The 20,429-nt window shown below is 41.4% G+C and overlaps 2 protein-coding genes across 3 annotated transcripts in view; one reads left to right on the top strand and one right to left on the bottom strand.

Moving 5' to 3' along the window:
- The window catches only part of zgc:101716 (uncharacterized protein LOC492784 homolog), a 65,695-nt gene that overhangs the window by 18,986 nt on the left and 26,280 nt on the right, over positions 1–20,429 (top strand). Inside the window, exons 6-7 of one of the 2 annotated variants that reach the window (XR_007247351.2) lie at positions 84–277; positions 13,194–13,280. Coding sequence is in view for 1 of the 2 variants with exons in the window: in XM_048529135.2 (XP_048385092.1) it covers positions 84–263 (180 nt within the window). In the remaining variant the exon portion in view is untranslated. The remainder of the gene's footprint in view (positions 1–83; positions 278–13,193; positions 13,281–20,429) is intronic. The other variant, XM_048529135.2, reaches the window with a different exon arrangement.
- LOC125451563 (protein FAM83A-like) lies at positions 11,256–18,646 on the bottom strand. Its single transcript, XM_048528782.2, has 4 exons — positions 18,128–18,646; positions 15,201–15,368; positions 13,115–13,239; positions 11,256–11,910 (listed from the first exon to the last, which is right to left on the bottom strand). The coding sequence occupies exons 1-4, from the start codon at positions 18,644–18,646 to the stop codon at positions 11,256–11,258; spliced, it is 1,467 nt and encodes a 488-aa protein (XP_048384739.2).

Here is a 20,429-nt window from a genome sequence, read left to right as displayed (position 1 = left end):
CTGTAATACCATTCAATGGAATTTATATTGCAAGTACAGTGTTTTGCTTTAACTGGAAATATTAATCCTTTGCTCATTCTCAGGTGATGGCGGAGGACCTGCTGCTGGACAAGTTTAAAAATGGTGCAGAGACTGAAAAGCCTGCAACATTTCCCAGTTCGTCCTCACTTGACTGCGTTACCATTGAGTCAGGCTCTGAGTTTGAGCAGAGGTGGTTTAAAAAGCTCCGAAATGAATCCTTCTTCTGTCCCATATGGAAGTGAAACAGGGCAAGAAGGTAAAAATGTGTATTGATTACGTTGATCTCTGCCAAGGACTGTGAGAGCCACCTTGTGTTTGTACTGGATGATGAAGAAAGGTAAACAGCCCACCTAGCTGAAAGAAAACAATACTTGCTTGTGACAGAATGGCGAAAATGCTACTTATACATTTGACAAATCTTGACAAGGCATCTGACTCCTGCAGACTTCAGGAGTGAGAGTTCCATATCCCATGTTGCCTGTATCTCCCTCGTTGCCCATACCTCTCACTTTGAACATTGGAATATAGTTTCTGACTCATTCCTTCAATTAACTATCAGGCCATGATGTGATTTTGTTACTGTTGAAGTTCTGATGTAAGCACTATAGGTTTCACAATAAGGTGCCAAGAAATGTCCGTATCTGTGATGTTAACCTTTATGTTTAAGATACGCTGGAAGGTCATTATTCCCCCAATATTTTTATTTTTTTAAATTTTAGTTTTATTCATACTTTTCCAATTGTAGGAAAGTTTAGTTTCTCTAAATTAAAGCTGTTTTACCATTTTCTGGTATTTTTTCTGAACTTCATTTGTATTTATGTCATTCTAAGGTAAATACATAAGTCGATAATGTGACCACATATCCTGGGTTTTCATTAACTGTCCCAGTGCCCTGACAGTTTCCTAAATGCTGTTCAAATGTTCCAGGTTTCATCTTTTCTCTTTTTGTCAGATATAAACTAGGTCTTGAGGAGAGAATTTGTGTGAAACTTCATCCTTTTTCTTGAAGTATAGGAATGGTGGAGGGCTCACCAAGTGTGTTTTGGAACAGCTGAACTGAGAGATTAAAAAAATACATCTGTTTCATAAATATTCTTTTGAAATTACATGTAGATATGATTTGTAGGATCTGTGACTTATAGAGGTTTATAAAATCATAAGGAACATGGATAGGATGAATAGTGAAGGTCTTTTTCTGAGTCTGAGGGAGTCCAACACTAGAGGATGTAGGTTTAAGGTGAGAGGAGTAAGATTTTTAAAAAGGACCTGAGGAGTAACAATTTCATGCAGAAGGTGGTGCATGTATGGAACGAGCTGTCAGACGAGGTGGAGGAGGCCGGTACAATAACAACATTTAAAAGGCACCTGGGATGGGTATATGAATAGGAGGGGTTCAGAGGGATAGGGGCCAAATGCTGGCAAATGGGACTAGGTCAGGTTGGGATGTCTGGTCGACCTAAATGAGTTGGCCTGAAAGGTGTTTCTGCGCTGTATGACTCTGAGAAAATATTATTTCATATATTTAAGATATTTGCATTTTTGTACTCCATAGTTTTTATACTTCACAGTAATTGCATTTCATAGATTGGGCTTTTATTTGGGAAATTTAATCCCATGTTGCTATTGAATGATATTATTCACCCACCCCCCAAATTAGCCAGCCTGATGTATTTCCCTTCGTGATTAAAAATAAGGACTTCATCAATACAGTAAAAACATGAATGCATCTCTGCTGATTTCATGACTGTAATCCAGATGTTTTGGGAAATTAATTTTCTTTTAAATGGAAAATGGGTTGGTAACAACATTTTGCTTTTGAAAGTCATTAGAATCCAGATTTGCTGCTCGCATAACCATAGCTTGCACTTTTATTACTGTATGGAACACATTCTAAAAGAGAGAAGATTTAAGAACATAATGTAATTGATGTATATTGAACTGTCAAAAGTGCTTACCCTCAGGATATGGGTTTCACTGACAGCATTTGTTGTCCATCCTTGCTGCCTTTTAGCAGTCTGATAATTGAATACAGTGCTTAGTGTGAACAAAAACAAAAGGTTTTACTGTACTTCTTTGAGTATTGATATAGGAAACAGATGAAGGGAATGCAAACTAAAAATTGGAGAGGTTCCCATGTAAAGAAATAAAAGTCTCAGCAATCCACAAAAACTAACAGTCATTACTCAATTCACAAATAATTAATTTTTATTGATGAATAGTTGTGGGTGCCACATTATAGGAAATACGTGAATGTATTGGGCAGTGCACAGAAGAATGGTTTCAGGAATGAGAAACTTCAGTTATGAAGTTGAAGAAGCTGAGACTGTTCTCCTTTGAGAAAAGAAGGCCGAGAGGAGATTTGATGCAGGTTTTCAATGTAATGAGCAAGCTGGATAGAGTAGACAGGGAAAAACCATTCGTAACAGGAAAAAAAAATGACGGCATAGATTCAAATTGATGTGCAAACAAAGCAAAAAAGTGAACTTTTTAGAAAAACTAAGTTTTCATACAGCAGGTAATTAGGGTATGGAATGCACTGCCTGGAAACAGGTTCAATTGAGGCATTTGATAGGGTTTTGGATGATTATTTGGAAAGAAATGGTGTGCAAGGATGTGGAGGAAAGAGAGGAGATTGACTGTGCTTGATAGAACTGATGGAGGCGTAATGGACCAAATAGCTTCCTCCTGCGCAATAGCAATTGTTTCTGGTGAACTGCCTTTTTGAACCACCATGTGCTCCAGCTGCTTTTAGAGAGGAAGTTCAAAGATTTTAATCCAGCAACACAAAAGGAATGATATATTTCCAAATCAGGATGGTAAGTGGTTTGCATGTGGTGATGTTCCAATACATCTGGTCACCTTATCTTTCTAAGTGGTGGAGATCAGGATCTGGAAAGTGCTGTCAAAGGAGCCTTGACAAGTTGCTACAGTACACCTCACAAGTAAAATACACTAGTTGTGGTTCATGTGGTGTCAGTGTGTAAATGCTGAAGATGGAATGTTTACTGACAGTGATGTATGTGTACCAATATGCGCTGTCTTCAAAAATCACTATTATACAGTAAAATTCGAGTTTCCTCATATTGACGTACAGATACTTTTGTTCAAAAATTGCTGCTGAAGTAGGTTGAACGACTTCATGTTTTCCATTGCAAAGCCTGATTAGTCCTCCATTTCAAATTAGGATAGTGGTTTTTAACACTATTTTTAATAGTTGTGAAACAGCATCACATAAGAAATAGGAGCAGGAGTAGACAATTTGGCCTTTCTAGCTAGCTCTATTATTCAGTACGGGCACGGTAAATGTTTTATTTCAGCTTCGTTTTCCCGCTTTCCATGTCCAACGACTCTCTGAAGCTTTCCAAATATCTGAATACCTCGGACTTAAATATGTTCAATGATGGGGCGTCCACAGCTTTCTGGATTGGAAAATTCCAAGCATTCTCTCAGCCCTCCAAATGAAGAAATTTCTCCCCAGTCTAAATTATCACCCTCTTATAATTGAACCCTTGTTCCTGTGTTCTAGATTCCCCAGCCAGGGGAAACAACTTGGTGTTTACTATGTCTGCTCCCTTCAAAATTTTGACTGGCCCAATGAGATCAATTCTGCAGGATATAGACCCAATTTATCCAGCTTGTCATCATAGAACATCCCTGTTACCACAGAGACCAACTTAACAAAGCTTCATTTTGCTGCTTCCAAGATAAATCCTATATATGTATCTGATATTTTGTGGTAGACAGCACTCCCTTATGTCTAATCCTCAGAACCATTCAATTAAACTAATATCTGACCAGACAAGATGTGCTGTACATCCAGAAAATTATATCTTTTTTCTTTTAAACCTATTATGTACTTTGTCAGTTTCCTGGTATTTCCAGTTGTATATAGGTAGGGAGTGGGATGCTGAAAAAAGATATGATGACAGTCTTTTACAAAAAGTAAAGTCTTAGATTTATGCAGTGCATTTTATGACCATGGTATGTCCCAATGAGCTTTCTGGACAATATGTAGACACCATTCTGGGGAAATATGGCAACCAATTTGCACACAGCAAGTTCCCACAAAGATCAATAAATTAATGTCAAGTTTCAAATTAGGTAAGGTAGCAGGAAGTAGAAACCCCCAATCCTCTATTCCTCAAAACAGTGCCATAGGATTTTTTGCATCTGTTTTAATGAGATAGGCAGGACTTCAGTTTATTTGAAATTAAAGCGTGGAAAAAGCCCATTCCATCGAGTGACAAGTAAACATCCAGTGCATTCCCACTTCCCACATCTTCATCCAAAAGATGATGCATCTAACAATGCAGCATTCCCTCAGTGCTAGAGCCTGGATTGTGTGGTTCAGTCTCTGGAGTGGGGCCTTGAATCAAGATGAGAGTGTCACTACTTCAAGCCCCATTCCAAACACTTGTTATTGAGTTGATACATTTCAAGTAAGTGTGGAGCTCTGCCCACTGATGGGTGAATACTTCAAGTCTCCAAAGCTGTGTATCCAGGGAATGTAGTGTGCTACATTATGACACTGACCATACTTCAAAAGTGCTTCAATAGGTGTAATGCCCCAAGGTCGCGAATGGCACTTTGGAAATGCAAGTTCTTCTTTTCTGAGTCCCATGGAAGGACTAAAAAGCTTTCAGTGTGAGGAGAAGGTTCCATCAATCTGATCTGCTCTAATGTTTCTCCTTGTGGCTGGACTCAGGATTCATGGAAGTTATCCAATGACAAATTCCCTTGGCTGAGAAACTATCAGCTAACTTCGAAGTTATGAATTCAAAATAGGAAGGCAAATATGTTTTTTATGAAAAGCGCAATTGTAAACATCAATAACATGTAAAACAAGGTGCACTATCAATTTTCCAGATCAGTACATGAAGTCACAAGAAGACCTTATTCTGATACTGAATGTGAGGTTATGATTTTTACATCATGCTGAAGAGTTACACTTTAGTTGCTTCAACTCCGTCAAGTAATGACCGTTATGAATGTTTTGTGCTGCAATAATGGAGTTGTTCTTTGTTTTCCTCTATCATAAGATAAAACATGTTCACAATTCATTACAACCACAACAGAGACCAGTAGAAGCAGCCAGAAAGTAGGATATTTTAATTACTCAAAGGTTCCTAATTGTTAGTTGGACTGCTTGATTATTGGTTTTGGTGATTTGTTGTCAGCATCTAAGTGCATGTTGAGTGGTGTAGTCTTCCAGACTTTTCGGTCTTAGCAACAGCGGATGCCCTTCTTGTCGATGTTCTTGGTCATGTGGGCTTTTAAATGCAGGCTGGATGCTCGCTTCCCTGTTGGCACATTGATCCTTTTCTGCTAATCCTTCTGGTGGTGATTAGGCTCCAGCCCTTCTGCATGGGTAGCATGTTTTTTGGAAACCTACATATGACTTCTGTTCATATTATCTAAAAATTCTTCTGTCCTTTCATACTGTCTTGGCGCTCTTCATTAGTTCATCTCTCCACCCAGCTTACATTTAGGATTCTTCTTAAGCGCCTCATTTCAAGGCTGTTGTTTTTTTTTCAATGCTCCAAACGTCATATCCGTTATTCATAACTGACTGGACATAATGTTTTAGTACATAATTTGATTATTAATATGGTTAAAATTTTTGGTCCTTCCTTTTATCCCAATCCATAGGCAGATGAATGCAAACCACATGAAGCCGCCAAGAAACAAGACTGCTTCAGATTTCATACCTGTTGTAAATTAGTTGATATCTACCAGACCAGATATTGTCCAATATGTTAACCACTAGCCATATGTTGTTCATTGTGTATAAAGAGTGAGTGGGCTGAACACAGGGCAGAATGAGAAAGAGAGAAACATAAATACATGATGCATTAACAGTTTGTGCTACAGACTGAGATATAATCACAGATCCAAAAATAAACAAGGAACAGAATTATGCGCAAATAGAAAGAGGGATACAGAAAGCAAATTGTAAATATCTATACAGTCAGGAAGAGAGAAACAGCTCAAGATAGAGAAGTGAGGAGAGAGTTACCGGAGCTACAAATCTTTGCTAAAACCTTAAATAGAGAAAAGTCCTTTGGCTGCAAAAGATGGAGTGAAAAATACTGAAAATCGCAATACACAAAGGAATAGTAAGAATTGAGAGAAAGATAACTTTCATGTCGATATTGCAACATACTTTTGAAGTGGTTGCTATTCTAAAAGATGCAGTGTAGTAAACAATGTAATAATGAATAGACAGTACATTTTAATGATAAATGTTGACCAGGACACTCTGGCAAGTACCTTTATTCCTCTTAATGTAGTGCCATGGGATCCTTATCATCTAGCTGGGTCAACAGACCATAAGACATAGAAGCAGAAATTAGGCAATTCGGCCCAATGCGTCTGCTCTGCCATGGCTAATAAGTTCCTCAACCCCATTCTCCTGCTTTCTCCCTGTAACCCTTGATAATCAAGAACTTATTTATTTCAGTGTTAAATGTACTCGATGACCTGGCCTCTATAGCCTTCTGTGGCAGTGAATTCCATAGGTTCACCACTCTCTGGCTGAAGTAATTTCTCCTTATCTCCGTTCTAAAAGGTCTTCCCTTTACTCGAAGGCTATGCCCTCGGGTCCTAGTCTCTCCTACCAATCTTCCCAACATCCACTTTGTCCAGGCCATTGGGTATTCTGAAAGTATCAATTAGAGCCCCCCCCATCCATCTAAACTCCAATGTGTATTGTCCAGAGTCCTCAAACGTTCCTCATACATTAAGCTTTCCATTCCTGGGACCATTCTCATGAACCTCCTCTGAATCTGCTCCAGAGCCAGTCCGTCCTTCCTGAGATACGGAGCCCAAAACTGCACGCTGTACTCCAAATGTGACCTGACCAGAGCTTTATAAAGCCTCAGTAGTACATCCCTGCTTTTATATTCGAGTCCTCGCAAAATAAATGCCAACATTGCACTTGCCTTCCTGACTACTCACTCAACCTGCAAGTTTACATTGAGAGAATCCTGGACTAGAACTCCCAAGTGTCTTTGCACTTCAGATTTCTGAATTTTCTCCCATTTAGAAAATAGTCCATGCTTCTGTTCTTCTTACCAAAGTGCGTGACCTCACACTTCCCCACGTTGTACTCCATCTGCCACTTCTTTGCCCACTCTCCTAACCTGTCCAAGTCCTTCTTAGCCTCACCACCTCCTCAATACTACCCATCCTTCCACCGATCTTACATCATCTGCAAACTTAGCCAGAATACCCACAGTTCCTTCATCTAGATCATCAATGTACAAAGTGAAGAGTTGTGGTCCCAACACTGACTCTTGCGGAACACCATTTGTCACCAGCTGCCATCCTGAGAAAGACCCTTTTATCCCCACTGTCTGCTTTCTGCCAGATAGCCAATCTTCTATTCATGTGAGCACCTTGCCTCTAATACCATGGGCCCTTATCCTAATCAGCAGCCTCCAGTGTGGCACCTTATCATAGGCCGTTTGGAAGTCCAGGTAGTAATATCCATTGGCTCTCCTTGGTCTATCCTGCTCATTGCTTCCTGAAAGAATTCTAGCAGATTTGTCAGGCATGACAAATCTGCTTGATGAAACCATGCTGACTTTGCCCTATTAGACTACATACCTCCAAATATTCAGCAATCTCATCCTTTACAATGAACTCCAAAATCTTACCCACGACTGAGGTTAGGCTAATCAGCCTGTAATTTTCTGTATTTTGCCTTACTCCCTTTTTAACTGGGGTGTCACGTTAGCAATTTTCCAGTCCTCTGGGATCCTCCCTGACTGACTCTAGTGATTCCTGAAAGATCACCTCTAATGCTTTGAGTATCTCTTGAGCTGTCTCCTTTAGAACTCTGGGGTGTAGTCCATCTGGTCCAGGTGATTTGTCCACCTTCAGGCCAATCAGTTTTACTTGCACCTTTTCCTAGGTGATGGCCACCATACTCAGCTCTGCCCCCTGACTGTCTTGAATTTTTGGCATACTTGTGTCTTCCATCGTGAAGACTGATGCAAAGTAATTATTCAGTTCCTGAGCCATTTCCTCGTTTCCCACTATGATTGCTCCACCGTCATTTTCTAGTGGTCCACTGTCCACTTTTGCCTCTCTTTTGCCCTTTATATACTTAAAGAAACTCTTACTGTCTTAATTTATATTACTGGCTAGTTTACACTCATATTCAATCTTCTCCCTCCTTATTTCTTTTTTTTTTGTTGCTCTTTGTTGATCTTTGTAAGCTTCACAGTCCTCTGGTTCCCCACTGCTCTTCACCACATTATATGCTTTCTCCTTTGCTTTTATGCTATCCCTGACTTCCTCAGTCAGCCATGGTTGTCTCATCCTCCCTGTACCATGTTTCTTTTTGCGAGGGATGAATTTTTGTTGCGTCTCCTGAATTACCTTCAGAAACTCCTGCCATTGCTGTTCCATTGTCTTTCCTGCCAGGCTCCTCTTCCAGTCATTTCTGCCCAGCTCCTCCCTCATACCTCTGTAGTTACCTTTATTCAGTTGTAATATCGTTACCTCTGATTCTGTCTTCTCCCTCTCAAATTGCAGAGTAAATTCTGTCACCTGTTGATCATTGCCTCCTAAGGGTTCCTTTACCTTAAGCTCCCTTATCAAATCTGCCTCATTGCACAACACCAAAACCAGTCTTGGCTGTTTCCTTGTGGGCTCCACCAAGAGCTGCTCCAAAAGTCTATCTTGTAGACATTCCACAAACTCTCTCTCCCTTGCAAGCCACGACCAATATGATTTTCCCAGTCCACCTGCGTATTGAAATCCCCCATGATCACTGTGACTTTGCCTTCCTTAACACATCTTTTCTATCTCCTGGTGCATCTTGCGCCCCAGCTCCTGACTACTGTTTGGAGGTCTGTACACAACCCTAACTATGTTTTGTTTTAAGATAACAAAGTGTGGGGCTGGATGAACACAGCAGGCCAAGCAGCATCTCAGGAGCATAAAAGCTGACGTTTCGGGCCTAGACCCTTCATCAGAAAAGGGGGATGGGGAGAGGATTCTGAAATAAATAGGGAGAGAGGGGGAGGCGGACTGGAGATGGATAGAGGAGAAGATAGGTGCAGAGGAGAGTGAGGATGGGGAGGTAGGGAGGGGGTCAGTCCGGGGAGGACGTACAGGTCAAGGAGGCGGCATGAGCTTAGTAGGTAGGAAATGGAGGTGCAGCTTGAAGTGGGAGGAGGGGATAGGTGAGAGGAAGAACAGATTAGGCAGGCAGGGATGAGCTAGGCTGGTTTTGGGATGCTGTGGGGGGAGGGGAGATTTTGAAGCTGGTGAAATCCACATTGATACCATTGGGCCGCAGGGTTCCCAAGCGGAATATGAGTTGCTGTTCCTGCAACCTACGGGTGGCGTCATTATGGCACTGCAGGAGGCCCATGATGGACATGTCATCTAAGGAATGGGAGGGGGAGTTGAAATGGTTCGCGACTGGGAGGTGCAGTTGTTTACTGCGAACCGAGCGGAGGTGTTCTGCAAAGCGGTCCCCAAGCCTCCGCTTGATTTCCCCAATGTAGAGGAAGCCACACCAGGTACAGTGGATGCAGTATACCACATTGGCGGATGTGCAGGTGAACCTCTGCTTGATGTGGAAAGTCATCTTGGGGCCTGGGATAGGGGTGAGGAAGAGGTGTGGGGGCAAGTGTAGCACTTCCTGCGGTTGCAGGGGAAAGTGTCAGGTCTGGTGGGGTTGGAGGGGAGTGTGGAGCGGACAAGGGAGTCACGGAGAGAGTGGTCTCTCCAGAAGGCAGACAAGGGTGGGGTGGGAAAAATGACTTGGGTGGTGGGGTCGGATTGTAGATGGCAGAAGTGTCGGAGGATGATGCGTTGTATCCGGAGGTTGGTATGTGAGGACTAGGGGGATTTTCTTTTGGCAGTTATTGCGAGGGTGGGGTGTGAGGGATGAGGTGCGGGAAATGTGGAAGACACGGTCGAGGGCGTTCTCGACCACTGTGGGGTGGAAGTTGTGGCCCTTGAAGAACGAGGACATCTGGGATGTGCGGGAGTGAAATGCCTCATCCTGGGAGCGGAAGCGAAGGAATTGGGAATAGGGGATGGAATTTTTGCAGGAAGGTGGGCGGGAGGATGTGTATTCCAGGTAGCTGTGGGAGTTGATGGGCTTGAAATGGACATCGGTTTGTAGGTGGTTGCCTGAGATGGAGACAGAATGGTCCAGGAAGGTAAGGGATGTGTTGGAGATGGTCCAGGTGAACTTGTGGTTGGGGTGGAAGGTGTTGGTGAAATGGATGAACTGTTCGAGCTCCTCTTGGGAGCATGAGGTGGCGCCGATACAGTCATCAATATAACAGAGGAAGAGGCAGGGTTACCTTTTGTGGTTCCTCGATTCTGCACCATCTGACGCTACTTTGTTTCCTCCTATTGATTTAATTTCATTTCTCACTAATAAGGGCAACCCCACCCCATCGGTCCACCTACCTATCTTTTTGATAGGATATATGTCCTTGGATATTCAGTTCGCAATCCTGATCCTCTTGTGACCACATCTCCATGATGCCTACTAAGTCATACCTGCCAGTTTTGATCTGCGCCACAAGCGCATTTACCTTATTCCTTTTACTGCATGCAGGCAGGGTTTAATATCTCATCTGAAATGCTGCTTCTTCGACTGTTAGCACTCCTGCTCAAGTCTTTGGAATGGGATTTGAACTCTTGAATTTTTGACATTCATGATACTGAGACGAGACTGGCTCTCATCTCTACCACTCATCAGGAGCTGAGTTTCATAAGACTAGAATACATCGGGAAGTTGGGCACATACGTGAAAATCCAATCTCTGTCCATGACAATGAAACACAAGCATCAAAAACAACCATTTTCACATATATAAAGAGAGAAACAACAGACACATGTAAGGAGAAAGATGAAAACAGATGCGCACTGAGAAAATGGTAAAGGTGTTAACCAAGAATTTTTTTACCTAACAATTCCTGGGTAATTACTTAGTTTGGTCAGTCAGGACTGTTGAATGTCTGTAAATCAGAGTAAGAATTGGAACCCTTGGCAGAGGGTCTTAGGGAGCAGGGGATTTGCCTACTGGAAGTTCAGACTTGTTGGATAATGCCAATGGAGTCATTAAGTTGGAACTTGCATGGGGTCCAAATGTGCATTTTAGATTGTATGTCTGGTTTCCAATAATCCAGCAACTGGAAGACTTGGGCCATCATTTTTCTTAGATTAACCAGATTCTCTACAATTACATTTGCAAGCAATCATTTGCATTGGTTCAAGTGTTTTTCATATCTATTGTTGAAGTACTTATGATTGGCTAGGTTGCTCAGTCTGAATGGGGTTTCCATTGAGTAATTTCCTATGTGGGTTCGCTCCAGGTTGAACAACAGTTTAGTGTCTGTCAGCATGTGATGTTGCCTGAAAGGTAATAGTCGTGATACATTCTGCAGGTCCTCCACCTGAGCTCTTAGTGTGTTGATACGATTAGAATTTAGAGTTGGCTTTGGTATTTCATTAAGATGGCCGTCAACTTGGAAGGGATAGTTCCTCTCCTGCAGAAGTGGTGTGTACAACAGTCTGTACTGAGGAGCAGCTCTGCTGTTGTGTTTCTGGTTGTGAAGATCCTTACCTTTGGCAAAGGGATGGATGTTGAGTGATGGCTGGCTGGAATTGGATAGACTGCTTAAAGTATTTGAAAGGGTGTTGCGACTTTCTGGCCACGTGATTATTGGTCCACTGCTGGTTTTCAGTGAGCTTTTTGGAAGGCTGCGAGGCAACGCTTGCTTTGAACTGAATTCACTTACTGGCTTGGACTGAGAAAACAGCCTGCGGAATTCTTCATCAAAGCTTTCAACAATGTGTCCTGAAAAGTGAGTGATGAAATTCCTGTGCACCTGCCCTGATAACCAAGTAAAACTGTAAAAGCAGAAGTTGAGAGAGAAATCAAAAGTTTGATTCAAATGAAAAAATACTTAAAGTTTATTAACACAAAAATCTAAGGCAGATATGTTCCTTTATTGTTATTTTTGCAGCATAAGTTCTCAGTTGTTTGTTCAGTACCACTGTTACTTTTGAGTTTAAAGGTCATATGTTCAAGTCCCACTCCAGGGCTGAAGCACAAGATCCAGGCTGGCAGTCCCCGTGCAACATTAAGGGTGTGCTATACTGTCAGAAGTGCATTTTTGCACGAGATGATAAGCTAAAACCATTTTGTCAAGAAGACAAAGCCCTTATTTTGAAAGACAATGTGGGCATTCTGTCCAGAGCCCTGGCAAATTAATATCCCTGAAGAAAAAAAACAACCCTTATAGACATCTTCACTTAGCCCCATCCTCCCTCCCTAATTACCACTGCTGTGCCAATGGTTGCTGTTGACATCAACTGTTAGTTCTGGAATTCTGTCTCTAAACTTCTCCACCTCTCAGGCTCTTGCTCCGCCTTTAGAATGTTTTTAAAAACCTATTCGACCAAACTTTTGATCATGAATAATAAAAGTACTAATAATTACTGCCAAATGAAGCAGGTTGTTCTTATTTTCTTCACCTACAAAAAAAAAGCCAACAAATGAATGTTTCCTTGCTATATATCAGCACCTTGCAAGACTTTAGACAATAGCCCATTTGGAAAAACTATCCAGTCACCATTTCCAAAATGGCTTGACCCTGCTGTGTCTCACAACCCATATTGGCTTGCCAGCTCTGGGGTAAACATTCCTGGAGGTCTTTCTGTGTGACTCTGTTGCTTCATACATTCCCTCCCCCAACAGCGTGACACACCGTCCACCCAATACTTGCTCTTCATTCATTAATTGGGGAGTGATTGCCCGATTAAATGACTTTTAACTCTCAAATAAGGAATGGACAGAAGCATTTAAAGAGTAAAATTCGACACAATTTTGTCCAGTGCTCCAATGATTTTTTGCCCAGGCTGCTTGCAGTACAGTCCAAGGAGAAACACTGAGGTCTTGGAGAGTTGTAGGCTAGAGGAGGTTACAGACTGGAATAATTCTTTTACTGCTGGACAATCCTGGAGTGTTTGAAATATTAACCCTGACTACATGATGCAATTTCTACTGTTTATAAGTACAGTGACTGCACTGGCTGAATAATTTCCCACTCACCTGTAGGATCCCGCTAACACATGTAAGCAATCAATAATGGTAAACTTTTCCTGAACTTGGCCTGAAAATTTTTTTCCAGATTTTGAACAGTAGAGGTCACCAGACACATGCCTGATTTCGATATTCTGAAATACAAGAGAGGGAAAGAGGATTTCGTAGAGAAAAGGTGACAACAAAATTTATGTTTGAACAATATGAAATGGAATATTGCCAACCTTATGACAAAGAGTGTGAGAAAGTAGCAATTGTGGCTGACACATCACAAATCAATTATTTGCCAGCTTTTGAGTGATTTATTCCACTCCATAGATCCCTCTGATCCACAACCAACTGAAATCTCTGTGCTCTCCCACCTTGGCTTGTTCATTATCCCCTGATTTTAATCACTCCACTATTAGTAGTCATGTCTTTCAGCTGCTGAAGCCTATGTTCTAGTATTTCCCTCCTTAATCTGCTCTATCACTCTGTCCTTCTTTCTTTAAGATGTTATTTAAATCCTTGACAAAGCTTTTGGTGACTTGCCCTAACACCACCTTATGTGGCTCAGTGTCAGATTTTGTATCATCATGCTCCAGTGAAGCACCATGGAATAGTAGTATATTACATTAAAGGTATTTAAATGCACATGTTTAGCTGTGGTAATTACTGTGTGTTCCCACAAAAGAGAAAGCTGGTTAATAATGCAGACAGTGGGAACCTCTAATAAAACAGGAAATTCTGGAACTGCTCAGCAGGTCAAACAGCCACAGAGAGAGAAAGAGGGACTTATGTCCAGATATTCCAATGATGGAAAGTCACTAGAGCAGCACAGATTGGATTAGCACTTTGGGACCCCAGGTGCAGCAAGCAATAGGCATTGAAATTCACTTTTCCAACGGGGAAGTCTCTTGCACTTAGAGCCTTAGAAAAGCGTCCATTAAAGTTGTAAACTTGGGAGAGATCTGACTGACATAATTTAGTAGTTATCTGGGAAAACTTTGAGGTTGAAAATGTTACTTAAATCCCACGTAACTATTAAAATAGAGCTCCAATTTATCAATGACTCCCCCAACTGCACCCCACTCCAACTTTTACTCCTCCAGCCCAGACCCCACAATCAAAAATCCTACCCTGCAACCAAGCCTAATTTCTCCCACCTCACTCTGAGCTAATCCTGACCACACCCAACTCCACAACTAAGACTCTCCCAGACTAATAAAACCCAAAAGAACTGCGGATGCTGTAAATCAGGAACAAAACCAAAATTGCTGGAAAAGCTCAGAACTGAGAAAGGGTCACCAGAAAACCTTGGGCCTGGTGACCCTTTCTCAGTTCTGAGCTTTTCCAGCAATTTTGTTTTTGTTCCTGATTTACAGCATCCGCAGTTCTTTTGGGTTTTATTAGTCTGGGAGAGTCTTAGTTGTGGGGTTGGGTGTTGGTCAGGATTAGCTCAGAGTGAGGTGGGAGAAATTGGGCTTGGTTGCAGGGTAGGATTTTTGATTGTGGGGTCTGAGCTGGAGGAGTAAAAGTTGGAGTGGGGAGTAGTTGGGGGAGTCATTGAATAATTGGAGCTCTATTTTAATAGTTACGTGCGATTTAAATGACATTTTCAACCTCAAAGTTTTGGGTCATTGGGCCCAAAACCTTAACTCTGTTTTCTCCTTCACAGATGCTGCCAGACCTGCTGAGCTTTTCCAGCAATTTTGTTTTTGTCTCTCCCAGGCTGATAACCCCCATCGCTGGCCTGAGCTAACTCCACCACCAGAACTGATGCATCCTTCCCCTTCTCATCCACTGATCTGAACATCCCCAGAACTGGTACCCTCTCCCAATGTAGGACCCAACATCCCTCAGTCCCGACCCAACATCCCTCAGTCCCAACCCCACTTTGGACCGTCAACCCACTCATGCAGTAAGAATCAGCTCTCCTCCTGTCTGCCTATCACAAGGTGTGGCCTGCTCACCCCTCCACCTCTTGAAACAGATGCACAAAGAAAATCAGCCAAGTGTCTATCATGCATTGTTGAGCACAGATATATAAACGTGGATCGTGCTGAATTCAGCTGGATTATTTTGTTGTTGAAAGTAAAGCTGACAAAGCACGTACCGTTAAATGGGTAGTTGTTATCTGGAGTTTTTCACACATTTCAATGAAGTACTGTAAGGAGTGCTGATCCAGGAGAATGTAAACAGCGACATCCCGTTTGTTGGCTGCTTCGAGGATATCACAGAAGATGTCAACATCAGTGAATATGTCCATCACGATAGCTATCAGCTGGGGGATAGGAGGTTAGAATTACATTTGGTATTTTAACTTACACACTTACAGTGAGAGATTGGAAAAGCTGAGGGAGATGGTATAGATGGTTTGATGGGAACATGAACCCATCTCTTTAACCAGTGAGAGAAAGAAAAATAAGAACAAAGAGAGAGGAAAAAATTCATATGCCTGGGCATATGAATCATAAAACATCAATATGTGATTGCAGAAATTGATTGGGGAGGCAAATGGACCATTGGACGTTAATGCAACGAATTCAGAGAAGTTCCTGTCTGGGAAGAAAGTCTCATCTTATGAAGAACAGGTCAGGCCTGTACTCATTGGAGCTTAGAAGAATGAGAGGGATCTAATTGAAACATATAAGATTTTGTTGGAACTGGACAGGTTGCGATATCTGGAAATTGTTTCCAGTTTGGTAAAACTAAAACCATGGAACACAATTCAGAATTTAGAGACCTCCCTTTTAAAAGGGAGAGAAGGAGAATTTTTTCACTCATTTGGTCATTGCTCTTTCATAGAATGAAGTGGAGACTGGGTTACCGAGCTTGTCGGCTCAGTTCAATACATGTTTGATAGATGAGTGAGTCAAGCACTACGGGTTTTGGGGGAGTGGGACAACAGGAAAACAGAAATGAGGATGCCATCAGAATGACCATAATCTTACCAAATAGTAGAACAGGCTTGAAGGGTCAAATGACCTACTCCAGTTTCTAAGTTTCTAAGCCTCTTGTTCTGGTGTTTTGGGGAGATTTAATGGAGATCATCAAAACTATGGAGAATTCTGGTAGAGTTGAAAAGCACAAAGGGATGAAGAAATCATGATAAAGATAGTGCTGTCAGCTAATATCAACACTTCTGATCCTTAATAACTCACTCAAAGCTCTATAAATAGAAATAGAAATAAACCTGCAGGAATTATTCCAGGATCTACGGAATTTTGGAAGATGATCACCAATGCATCCACATCTGCTTCAACATCCTGAGATATAGGTTCCAGAGACTTAACTTTCAACTTTCAGTCCCATTAATTGCTCCAGTATAGAACAATTTCCTTCAACTCTTCACCGTACCAAATTGCTTAGATCTCTAAAGGATCAATGTGAGGTTATTCACTTTGGTAGGAAGAACAGATGTGCAGAATATTTTAAAGGGGTGGGAAGTTAGAGAGTATAGATGTGCAAAAGGACCTTAGTGTCTTCGTCAATAAGTCACTGAAGGTTAACATGCAGGTGCAGCAAACTATTAGGAAAGCCCATGGAATATCATCCTTTATCACACATGGATTGAGTACAGGAGCAGTAAAGTCCAACTTCAATTGTCCAGACTGCATCTGTAGTACTATATATAGTTTTGATCTCCTTATCTCAGAAGTCTGTCATTGTCATAGAGGAAGTGCAATAAAGGTTACCAGATTTGTTCATAGGACTGTGGGACTGTGGAAGAGAGATAGGGCAAACTAGGTCTGAATTCTCTAGAATTTCAACAAATAGGATCTGATCTCACTGAAAACTACGAAAAACTTAAAGGCAGAGGTGATTGGAGGTAAGCTTCCCCTTGTTTCCCCTTGTTGGGGAGTCTAGAATCAGGGGCACAATTTAAAAATAGGGTGGGATGCCATTCGGGACCAAGATGAAGAGTTGATAACCTGCTAGAAGTGCAAGCTGAAAAGGGATAGGTTAGTAAGACTTGTGGGATATTAGTGAATATGATTTAGTTTGATTTGTTGCTGTCCCATGTATCTAAGTACGGTGAAAAGTTCTGTTTTGTCAGTAGTACAGGCAGATCATAGCAAACAAAGACAAACAGAACTTGGGGTGCTTGGACAGAATGAGGTGTACAAGATTACAGCTGCACAGGAGATGCACAAACCAAGATCAACATTATTTGAAATTAGAGAGGTCCATTAAGCAGTCTGATAGGAACATGAGCCCATCTCTTTAACCAGTGAGACTTATAGTTTGAGAAAGAAAAATAAGAACAGAGAGAGAAAAAAATGGAAAAAGAAGACTATTTGAATCAGATACAGACAGATAAATGAGCAGAAGGAAAGAGAAGCAAACACAGAGAATGCTGGAGAAACTAAAGCATCTGTGGTGAGAGAAAAACCAAATTAACATTTTAAGTCTGGTATAACTGAAGAGGAGTTATACTGGACGTAAAATGTTAACATGGTTTCTCCCTCCCAGATGATGCCAGATCTGCTGAGTTTCTCCAGCATTCTCTGTGTTTGTTTCAGATTTCCAGCATCCACAATATTTTGCTTCTATTCGAAGGAAGGAGATATTAGATTGAGAGACAGAAATAAAAACAGAAAGGAAAAGTAAGATTGTCTTTAAATAATACATTGTTAAAATGTCTCAACAATTTACAGGCTGTGGACTGAGATTCCAGTTTAAACTGTACCCTTTCTGAGCCAGGGCTGTTGAATGACATTACAGAAACATAAACCTCATCTCTAGAGGATCCTCGTACTGTCGGGCGACAGCTCCAACTTTCTGAGGCAGCTTTGCAATTTTGTGACACTCAAGTGGAGATTGTGGGCACGATCACCTATTCATAAGGTCAAGCAATGCAAATCTTGCAGTCATTCACAAGTCTCAGAATAACATTTCCTTGTCACAAGGTCCTAGATGCTTAAGCAGCAATAATAGCATGACAATTTAACTCATCTTCAATATAGCCAACAAATTCTGAGCCATTATTGATTCACAACAAACAAACATTACTGAACTGTCACGTCATAAAGGAATTACCTCAATAGCTTGGCTGATGTAGAAGCGTAAAATATTTTTGATGCTCTGCGATTTTGCAGTCTGAAAGTAAACTTTGATGTTTGAGGGTCCCTTCAGGTAATATCTTTTGTCTGCCATTGGCCAACCTTGTTCCAACATTGGTCCATTGCTGTCTGAGTTGAGTGGAAAGTAAGTGCCAGTCAGGTCTGAAGAGACATCTGGTGCCCCAGGTTTGGTTTGACCCCCTTCTAATTGGGGTTCCTCAGGTTGGAGGGGCTCCTTAGGGTTACTAGTAATGTATTGTATTTCTGAAGGAGATAGGAAGCTCACTTCTCCTTCTTCAGCCAACACGTTGTCATAAGCCTCAGTGCCAACATCCAGTAAGGCATCTGTTGCGAATCTTATGCTTTCATTGTGGCTCAGGTCAAACTCAGGCGCAGACATCCAGGGGTTTTTAACTGCTTCCAGTCGCCTCTTGATCTTGCCAACATTCTTCGACTGATACCATTTGTTTTTCCAGTAACTTTGAGTGTTCATCATTACTGTTTGCATCTGGGTCCACAGCTCTCTGATAGCTATACTAAATGCTGCATTAATGCAAGAGGGTAGTCATTAAGCTAAGACATGCAATTATGTGTAAACAAGAAAATTATGCTCCCTTACCTTAAGGCAAGTGCTGAATCAGAATAATTACATGCTTAAGGTAGCACTGGATAGCTGTCACATCAGATAAATTCATAAGAACAAACTTTATATTACTTTTTTCCTCTGGTATTTTTTCAACACTTGTGGCTCATTTTAAACTTTGGTGCTTTTATCTATGGAATTCCAGGCCAACTGGTGCAGTCAGATTTCTCTGATATTTTCAGTGCAGTACTGAGAGTGCGCAGTACTGTCTGAGGTGCCATTTCTTGGATGAGCTACTAAACAAAAACCACTCAGGTGAGTGTAAGGAATCCCATGGTACAATTTTGAAGAGCAGCAGGGGTAGCCTTGCTACCCAATGCAATATTTATCTGTCAATTGACACCACAAAACCAGATTCTCACATTGCTTTTTGGGGACTTAATTGTGTGAAAATTTGTTGTTCTGTCTCCTTCATTACGATGGTAACAAAACTTCAATAGTATTTAATTGGCTGTAAAGTACTTCGGGATTCCCCGAGGTCGTGAAAGGTGCTATATAAATGCAATTTCTATTGCGTGTAGCTGTTATTCTTATGTCCCAGTTTGTATTTTACTGTCCCTAAGTCTCTGTGTGTTTCTGGATTTTTTAATACTGTACACAACTGTCGTTTCCTCTCTTTCTCCCTATCTCTGTGCGTATCAATTTTTATCTGTTGCACTGTGTATTTATGTTTTTATCTCTGTGTGTTTATTTGACCCTACCTCTGGCATTCAGCCCAGTTTCTCCTTTTTGACTTGATTTATTATTGTCACATGTATTGAGATAGTGAAAAGTGTTGTTTTGCATGCTAACTAGGCAAATCATACCTTATATCAGTACATCAAGATAATAGAACAGAATGCAGAATATAGTGTTACAGTTACAGAGAAGATGCAGAGAAAGATCAATTCTAATATATGAGAGGTCCACTCAAAGGTCTGATAACAGTGGATAATATGCTGTTCTTAAATCTGTTGGTACATGTTTTCAAACGTTTGTATCTTCTGCATAACAGAAGAGGTTGGAAGAGAGTATTTGGGGTGGGAGGGCTCTTTGATTGCATTTGCAGCTTTTGTAGAATCCCGACAGTGTGGAAGCAGGCTATTCGGCCCTTCGAGTCCACACTGACCCTCTGAAGACCATCCAACCAGATCCACACCTCCAGCCTATCTGTGTTATACTGCGTTCATCATGGCTAATCCACTAAATGTGCACATTTCTGAGCACTGAATTGATATGGTCCGGCCTGTCATGGTGGGCACTGTTGTTTCTGCTTTTGTACCCTTGTGGTACGTAGATGGTTTATTTCAATGTTTGTTAATTACATCAGTGGTTGAAAACCAGGCCTCCACACAAAGACAAGCATGAGAATTCCTGGAGGCCTGGTTTTCACCCACCAATGCAATTAACAAACATGTTAAAATAGACCCCATCTACATAGCACTATGGTACAAAACCAGAAACAAGACTGCCCAACATAAAAGACTGAACCATATAAATTCAGAGCAGGACAGAACAACAGTGCTTCAGTGGAGGCTACACAGCGAGACGATATCACCGAGAAGGAAAACAAAACTTTTGCCTGAAAACCAGTCAGCTTGGTGAACCAACCAACAAATCCAACCACAACCCGATCTACAGATCTTTGTTAAAACAT

Source organism: Stegostoma tigrinum, chromosome 5, assembly GCF_030684315.1.
Source record: "Stegostoma tigrinum isolate sSteTig4 chromosome 5, sSteTig4.hap1, whole genome shotgun sequence".
NCBI lineage: Eukaryota > Metazoa > Chordata > Chondrichthyes > Orectolobiformes > Stegostomatidae > Stegostoma > Stegostoma tigrinum.
Note: the sequence above shows the minus strand (reverse complement) of the source record. Positions and strands in the feature narration are given on the sequence as shown.